The sequence below is a fragment of the Emiliania huxleyi genome (genome assembly GCF_000372725.1).
Source record: "Emiliania huxleyi CCMP1516 unplaced genomic scaffold EMIHUscaffold_26, whole genome shotgun sequence".
Taxonomy (NCBI): domain Eukaryota; phylum Haptophyta; order Isochrysidales; family Noelaerhabdaceae; genus Emiliania; species Emiliania huxleyi.
The window spans coordinates 583,504-592,064 of NW_005200088.1; the positions used below are offsets into that span (position 1 = coordinate 583,504).

The 8,561-nt window shown below is 64.4% G+C and overlaps 2 protein-coding genes across 2 annotated transcripts; one reads left to right on the top strand and one right to left on the bottom strand.

Moving 5' to 3' along the window:
- Nucleotides 1–4,166: 4,166 nt before the first annotated feature.
- EMIHUDRAFT_206341 (hypothetical protein) lies at nt 4,167–4,797 on the bottom strand (the record flags this gene model as incomplete). Its single annotated transcript, XM_005777555.1, has 3 exons — nt 4,167–4,176; nt 4,205–4,516; nt 4,712–4,797. 3 exons carry the CDS (start codon nt 4,795–4,797, stop codon nt 4,167–4,169), a joined length of 408 nt encoding a protein of 135 aa, XP_005777612.1.
- Nucleotides 4,798–6,223: 1,426 nt separating this feature from the next.
- On the top strand, nt 6,224–7,889 carry EMIHUDRAFT_206342 (hypothetical protein; the record flags this gene model as incomplete). Its single annotated transcript, XM_005777556.1, has 4 exons — nt 6,224–6,907; nt 6,981–7,034; nt 7,260–7,376; nt 7,692–7,889. The coding sequence occupies 4 exons, from the start codon at nt 6,224–6,226 to the stop codon at nt 7,887–7,889; spliced, it is 1,053 nt and encodes a 350-aa protein (XP_005777613.1).
- Between the last annotated feature and the right edge of the window lie 672 nt (nt 7,890–8,561).

Consider the following 8,561-nt stretch of genomic DNA (forward strand, 5'->3'; position numbering starts at 1 on the left):
CCTTGCGGCTTCTCGAGGGGAGTCGCTTACTAGGTAGTAGTACTAGCACCCGGCCTTGCACTTTGAATGCCGTGCCGGCTCCTGCCCGCGTGTCCGGGCGTGGAGATGCGAGGGTTGCCACCCCCGTTCCCCACCGCTTTGTGTGCGTGGAGAGGACTACCTTAGCGCTTTACCTTAACCTAGGTGTCTCGCAGCTCGCGCTCGGCGCCGACCGGCACGCCGCCGCTACAGCCGCAGCAGCAGCCGCCGCCGGGCAGCGGCCGCGGGAAGGCTCGCCGCACACGCACACGCACACGCACACGCACACGCACACACACACACACACACACACACACACACACACACACACACACACACACACACACACACACACACACACACACACACACACACACACACACGCGCACGCACACACACACACACACACACACACACACACACACACACACACACACACACACACACGCACACGCACACACTGGGCCTAGCTTGCACTTCCATGCCGTGGGGCTCCGGTGTTTTGGACGTGGAGACGCAAGGGGGGTTGCCCCCCCCCCCCCCCCCTCTCCGCTCACCCACGCGCACCGGGCCTTGCACTTTGAATGCCGTGCGGCTCCTGTCTTTGGACGAGGAGGGTTGGCCGGCCCTTGCCCCCCCACCCCGTGTGTGTGGGTGTGGAGAAGTGTCCCTGACCGTACCTCAGGCTCGCCGGGAGCTTGTCGCGCCCGACTCGGAGATGCGCGAGCTCTTCACCGCCATCGACCGCATCTCGTACAACCTGCCGCCGGGCGGGAAGACCGGCCGCGCGCTCTTTGCCGACGGCGAGGGCGGCGGCGGCGAGGGCGGCGGCGAGGGCGGCGGCGGCGGCGGCGGCGGCGGCGGTGGCGGTGGCGAGGGCGGCGACGTGCGCAGGGGCGTGCGGAGGAGCCCGCGCAGCATCCACAAGGTGGCCGGCAAGGTGGCAGTGCCCGGCAAGGCGGCCGACGGCGGCGCGGGGGCGGGGCAGCCGCGCCTGCCGGACGGCGTCCTCTCTCGCGTCCACGCGCTGACTGCCGAGATGCAGGCGACGCTGCCGCCGCCGCCCCGCCGCCAGCCCCCCGCGCCAGGGGCGACGTCGAGGCGGAGCGCGCCGGAGCTCGGCTTTACGGGGCACGCCGACGGCTGCTCGGCCGGCGAGGCGGAGCCGGGCGGGAAGGCGCCGGCGGGCGGCGGGCGCAAGGTGCAGGCGAGGAGCTACGCGTTTGAGCGGCCGGCGGCGGGAAAGGCGCCGGGCAAGCCGAAGCGGCGCTCCCTCGGGGGGGTCCCTCCAAACATCTTCCACCTGTGAGATGGGGAGAACAAGTGCACATCGGGCCGCAGGCGATATCAGGCCAGTCCTCGAGCAGGAGAGAGCCGGGCGCGAGTGCGCTGTCGACAACCACCGCCGGCCTTTGCACGTGTAGCCTTCTTCCGGCATGTTGTAGGCTGGAGCGTGTCTCGCCGGGCCCTTCCCCTTGAGATGAAGGGGGCGGCAGGGGCGAATAGGGGGGGGGGGGGGATGCGTCGTGCGTGTGGGCGAGGGATCACGCTTCACGGGGGCATTTTGGGGGTGTGGTGAGAGTCGACGCTCGACCGTGTTCAAGGGATGCAGTTTTCTTCTTGTTCTAACATCTAAGTTTTGTTTCATAAACAAAAGACAAAACCGGATGGCGTGGAGGCGGGGCGGCATGTTGTGCGAGTATATGGGACACGATGTCTCAAATATGAGGGGTTTTGACTCCTACCGGCTCCTGACGCTATCCCTGGCAGCTCTAATGACCAGGATCAGTAGTGCTATGATAGAGGGTGCCCATACTAGCGAAAGAGCTGCCACACTCGCCCGGAACGTCCCCTTCTGGGGCCGGTTCTGCAGCCCGCGAGAGCCGACAGCGGGGCCGTGCCGCGGGTGCCTACTGCCGAGTGCCACAAACACTGCGCCGTCCCGCCATCACCTACAGGCTGTCTTGTGTGATGGTTGGGATGTCCAAACGCCACCATCTTGGCTCTTGCGACCTCAAACCCGCGAGCTGTATGGGTGGTCCTGACGTCGACAGACGCCCGATGACCACGGTGAAGCTGAGCCGGAACGAGTCGACAAGTATCGTCTGAGCCCGTGGCGGTCGCCGGCTGAGTCGCTGTGCACGGGCCGGTACCTCAGGCGTCACCTCCGCAGCCTCAGGTCTCACACTCCATCACCTCCGACGGGACGCCTTCGGTGGCACGCTCGGCGGCGACTTTGTTGCAGCCCCACAGCGAGCGCGGCGTCGAGCCTACTCACTCCAGTTGGTTCGGCACACTCGGTGGGGTCCACCGAGTGTGCCGAACGCGCGAGCGGTGCGTCCTGGCAGCCCGCGCTGGCTGCGGAGCTGCAACAAACTCGAGACACGCTTTTTGGGACATTTTCGACGCTTTTGTCCCATATACTCGCACAACATGCCGGGCGCGGGGTCGCGCGCATGGGCCACATTTCAGGCTGTCGATCAGGACGGCGCGGCGAGTAAGGCAGTGTTGAAATAAGACAACTATATCTATTGATTATGTCACGATTTTTGCAATACCTTTAAGCTTTATGTGATGACTGATGTTACAGGTGGGTTAAGAGGGAGATGTGCGCGAGCTGCGGGACCTACTCACTCACTCACTCACCTCACTGTACACTGACAAGAAAAGAATTTTGCAACAAAGCTCCCTCGCACGACACTGGGCACGGGACTGGCGCGCACTGGCACTAACACAGGTACACTAACACAGGTACACTACGGGAGCGCCAGTCTCCAGCGAGGGCGGCGAGGCACTTAGCTCCGTGCACTCGCCCTGAAGAAAACCGGGAGACTCGACCAAGCGCATATAAAAGCTTTAATTGCCGTTTTGCCTTTGTTTTATTGGATTCATCACACCGACCCCCCTTTCCAAAGGTGCTCTTCATCTCGCAATTCGCACACGATGGCGCTGCCGATTCCCGACCATCGCGACGCTCGAAGCGCGGCAGCGCGAGGAGATGCTCTGGCTCTGGGCGAGCCAGCTCAGGGCTGACAACGAATCGCTCCGACGTCAGCTCAGCTTGCGTGATGCCCCATCGCCGCATCGGCAGCCCAGACGCATTCACAATTACTCACCTTTTACTCGATGTGGGCAGCTCTGTGAACAAGAATTTCGACGCATGTAGCAAAACCAACAAATCCCACCCCACAGTTCTTTCTCACACTGTTCTTCACCTCTTCCTCCAGCTCCTCTATGCCGCCCCCTCTCTCTCTACATCAGGAGCACGACAGCAAAGGCCCGCGCCGTCGCCATCGGCGCCACCTCCTCCCAAGCGTTCGAGGCCGGGTCGAACCGCTCCACCGTGTTAGCCGGCCTATCGACCTCCTCCTCCTCCTCCTCCTCGTCCTCCACAACCCTGCCTCCCACAGCGTACAGCTTGCCTTCCAGCGCCGCCACCCCGGCCCTGAAGCGAGCCAGCGTCAGCGGCGCCACCGCCTCCCACGCGTTCGTCGCGGGATCGTACCGCTCCACTGAGCTGAGGTTGTCGCCGTCGTACCCGCCAACAGCATACAGCTTGCCGTCGAGAACCGCCACGGCGTGAGAGTCCCGCGCCTCTTCCATCGGCGCCACCGCCTCCCACGCATCCAACGCCGGGTCGTACCGCTCGACCGAGCTGAGGAAGTCGCCGTCGTTCTCGCCGCCAACAGCGTACAGCTTGCCGTCTAGCACCGCCATGCCGTGATTATACCGCGCCGACGCCATCGGCGCCACCGCCTCCCACGCGTTCGTAGCGGGGTCGTACCGCTCCACCGAGCTGAGGCCGCCGCCGCTGTACCCGCCCACAGCGTACAACTTGCCGTCGAGCACCGCCACGGCGTGACCCTCGTGGGGTGTCACCATCGGCGCCACCGCCTCCCACGCGTTCGTCGCCGGATCGTACCGCTCCAAAAGGTTGGATGTTGCGCCGTCGGCCTCCCTGCCGCCCGCCGCGTAGAGCTTGCCGTCGAGCGCCGCCGTGCCGACATACTTTCGTGCCGACGGCATCGGCGCCGCAGCCTCCTCCTCCCACTCATTCGTTGACGGGTCGTACCGCTCCAGCGAGTTGACAACCTCATCGTCGCCGTCTTCGCCGCCGATCACGACCAGGCGCGCCCTCTCGCGCTTCTTCAGCGTCTCCTTCCAGCCGCGGCGCCACGCGCGGCACGTCCCCTTGGCGGTGTGCGCCTTGGTCGGCAGCTGGGCGAGGATGTGCGGGGCGAGGTCCGGCGAGAGGAGGACCTCGGAGAGGACCCACTCGGGCTGCTCCACGAGCCGTGCGGCGTGCTCCTCCGCCACGCGCAGCGCGGCGTCGCTCGCGCCCGCCTGCGCCTCGATGATGGCGCACAGCTGCTCTGGCGAGAGGCCCGCGACGCGCGCGCCGATGCGGTGGGAGGCCATCCGGCGCGGGCGGCGCGCTGAAGCTGGAGGGGTGGTGGTGAGAGCCGTGACCACGATTTCTTTTTCTTTGCGCAAAAACCTTGTGAAAGCTTGAGGGGTGGAGCACAAAAAATAAATTAACCGCGAAAGGGATCACAAACCACGAGAACTCACGCACAGTTCTTTCTCACACTGTTCCTCACCTCTCCACCTCGATATTGTCGTCCACAAATACCAAAATGTTTGGTATTGCTAAAAATCTCTCTCTCAGAAGGTGTCCTTCCATCGTGTGCACGCTTCTGGCGCAATGCGCGTCACAAACTGCCTCGGATTGGCTGCACTGGCACTCTCGAGGCTATGCCTACACAGCCTCGCGCGCATGGGCAGTCAAGAGGGACCACGCACCTTCTCAGGACAGCGCCGGTGCCTCTCTCTTGGACCGGCAAACTTGGTGGTATCGTGTCACCAATGTGGGACCAGTGCGGCATCGCGCCATCGACAGCTCTGAACTGCGCCTCACCACTGACCGGAAAGGCCGCCAAGTGGGCCAGCACAGGTCGCACATTGTGGCAGCAGTCAGCAGTGCATGTCTGATAGCTAGAGCAGCAGCGTCAGGGTCGCAGGGTCGGATCGTGTCAAGCCTCTCGCCCGGCCGGCCGCGTGCAGACGTCGGCCTGTCTGCTGTCTGGAGTGATCTGTCGGCGGTCAGTACGACCGATCAGGTTGGAGCTTTCTGATGATTGGAGGGTCTATCTGTATGTACTCCTCGAGATCTCTCCAAATCTGCCCTCTAACCAACCGTAACCATTCGGGAAGTCGGTGCTCTGAGCGACTCTGAGCGCCGGAGCCCCGTTTCCGCACTGCGGCGCGGCGCACGGTGCCTCCGGGGGGCCCCGCGCCGGCCCAGAGTCGAGATCACGACACAGCTATCACTCGACGTGTTGCGCTAGCTAGCCACTACGCACTAGCCTTCCGTGGCGTATCCTATCATAAACTAGTGAACCTCTACTTCCTGCTCTGACAAAGAATCGACACCCGTGACGAAAAACGAACGCACACCAAGCGCTAAGCGTGCATCTGAGCAAAATTGGGCCCGCTCAGGTGTGAGAAAAATTATAAGGGTCAACCTGCCGATTCGATCCGGAAGCCACTCGACCATCGAGCGGCCGACGGCCGAAGTAAGCAGAGTAGATGATGGTCTATCAGCGACCGATACCCGTAGCATACCGGGGGAATTAGACACCACAGATACGCACACACCGACGCCCGAAGTGCCAAGAAGGACGTCATTAGTACGAAACCTCAGAAGGCCATGGGCGCCGAGAGAACATTCCCCCGAGAGGACAAAAAGAAAAAAGTCGACGCACCCCCTCCTTGCGCAGTGTCCCTCGCTAAGTGTCGCCGCTATCGGGGCACGCTATCCTGCGCAGGCAGGGCAAGCGGGGGCGGGGGGCACCCCCACAGACGTATGTATCTGTGGTGACTGTCTCCAGTCTCGGAGGGGGGCAAGAAGGTAAGAATATCTAATTTTTTACTTCCTGCTCTGACTCATCATCACCTCACTACCAACATACATAGGTAGAAAGGTGAAGAACTCAGTCAGGCTCGGACTGGACAACCAACGCGGTATGGGTGGACGCGAGGCAGAAGACGACCAGCGCGGTCATAGGCGCACGAGTCGACTCCCTACCACGCAAAGGTTGGAACCCGCCAAGCAGAGGCTCTGCATCGGCGCGCAACCCGCCGGTCGGCTACTGCCAGCTTCTCCTCACGGTCGGCTACTGCGGCAGGTGCTCGCGGTCGAATGATGTCAGCGTTCCTCCTCTCGGTAACGATGCAAGCGTCCCTGACCGCCTCCTGGCAGCCCGTGCCGGCTGACGACGCTTGGCAGAGGACCGCCCGCACCTCCTCCCCACCGAGGTCCGGGCCGACAGCGTCGGCGGATCAAGCCGGCAACGTCTGGCTCTTTGGCGGGTACGCCGAGCCGGAAGGGAAGCCACGCCACGTCGTCAACGACCTTCTGCGCTACGATGGTGGCTCCGGCTGGCAGCAGCTCCAGGAGCCCATCGACGTCACGCTGAAGGGTGGCCGTGTCCGCGACAATCGGCCGGGCCCTCGGCTGGCGACCGCCTCGTGCGTCGTCGGCGACGAGATGCTCGTCTTTGGCGGCTGGGACCCGCAGACGCCGGGTACGGGAGGCGTGATCCTGGACGACGTGTGGTCTCTCTCCCTCGCAAAGCAGACGTGGCGCCGGCTCGCGGCTCCGATGCCCGGCGGCCCCGCCTCTCGGCACGTCGTGTGCAACGTGGGCGGCACGGTCATCCTGCACACTTTCCGCTGCCTCGACTCGGTCCTAGTGTGGGATGCGGCGAGCGAGACGCTCAAGGAGCAGCCGACCAGCGGCACGCCGCCGAGCAGCCGCGGGCTGCACGTCGCCGCCGCCGCCGACGGGCACACGCTTGTCGTGTTTGGCAGCGCTCTGGCCGAGGACGTGGCTGCCGTGAAGCCTGCCCGACGCCTCGTTTCTCTTTCTTGCTGCAGGCGGGGCGGCCAAGGACGGGCAGATGGTCAACGATGCCTTCGCCCTGGACACGCGCGTCGTGGGAGCTTTGGCCGCGGTCGGCCTGTGAATCGGCGCCTCTTCACCGCTCTAGCTCTGCACAGGCGCTGCGGAGCATCGAGACCTTCCTCAAGCTGTGAACAGCGTCTCTTCACCGCTCTGGCTCTGCATAGGCGCTCGTGGGAGTGGCGTCCGCTCGCGGCAGGAGCCGGCGAGGGGGCCGTGTCTTGCGCGGAGGCGGACCAGGACCCGTCTCTCAAGCTCCTCGGAGCTGCGGCTGTAGGAGAGCGGCCCAGTCCGCGCGCCGGCGCGTGCGCTGCGCCACTGCCGTGCGGGCGCGGCATCGTGGTTTGCTGCGGCGCAGAGGCGGGCGGCGAGGGGGCTCGTGCCTGATGAAAGGGTGAGCCGCTCGTCAGCCGCCACGTACGGGTGTTAGGCGGGCGGCGAGGGGCTCGTGCCGCGCGCAGACGTGTGGGCCCTAGAAGCGGCATACGTGTTCATGTATCCCAACCAGCGCTCGAGAGGACACGTACTCCGCTGTCTTCACCCGCATTCCGCGCTGTACTCACTGGATTCCTCTCCGTTGTCTTCACGCGGTGCTCTGAACACGCTGCGCAATACCGTCTTCCCGCCCTGAGGTTGGCGTATCCACAACGTAGGTGTGGGCGCTAATTAATAATTAATCATTAATAGTTAATGATTAATTAACACGTAGGTGTGGGCGCTCACCCTCGACGACTCCGGGGGTGGGGAGTGGAGCTTGCTGCTCGGCGAGGACGCTCCGAACGCGCCGGGCCCGCGCAACGCCGCGACGCTGTCGCCGGTCGGCAGCGGCGGGCTGCTGCTGCACGGCGGGTGGCGGCCGTTTGTGAGCACGTACGGCGACTCGCACGTCCTCAAGGTGGAGGCGTGACGGAACCAGGCGCCAAAGCGTGGTGGGAGTGCTGTATACGCCGACTCGCCACGACTCGCCACTCGCGCGCCCGCGACTTTGAGGGTGGTGCAGGCGTGAGGAGGAGGCGGCGGTGGCGGCGCATCGGGCCGAAACGGGCCGCCCCGTGGGGCGTGGCCGCGGCGCACACAACGCATGTGTGCTCACGAGAGCGAGGCGCGGGGCACAGCTTCCAGCCGCCATCCGCGTCCCCGCCGCTTGCGGTCCTCCGCGTCTCGCGCGCCGAGTTTTGTTCTTTGTGTGTTTTGTGCTCGCGCTGCTGCGTGCTGGCGGTGGGTGGCGCGAGCCCCGCCCGCCGCCGGTGCCGCTGCATCCATGGTTGAATGCTGTGCGTGTGTAGACTGCGTCGGGTGCGTGTGCATACATGTTTTATGTGCCACGCGGCGCGGATATATCGGGCTCGATTGGACGGAGGAGGGACGCGTCCGCAGCGGGGGGGGGGGGGGGGGAGCACAACCGCGGGGACCGGCGGAACGCCCACCACGAGCGGGAATGAGGGCGTTCTAACTGCCATTGGCGGTTGCACACAGGAGGTTAGGTAGGTAGGTAGCTAGGTAGGTAGGTGTGAGGCGCCGGGCGAAAAAGAATTCGTCCTGCTACGGCGTCTGCACACGTGCAAAAATTACACTCAAC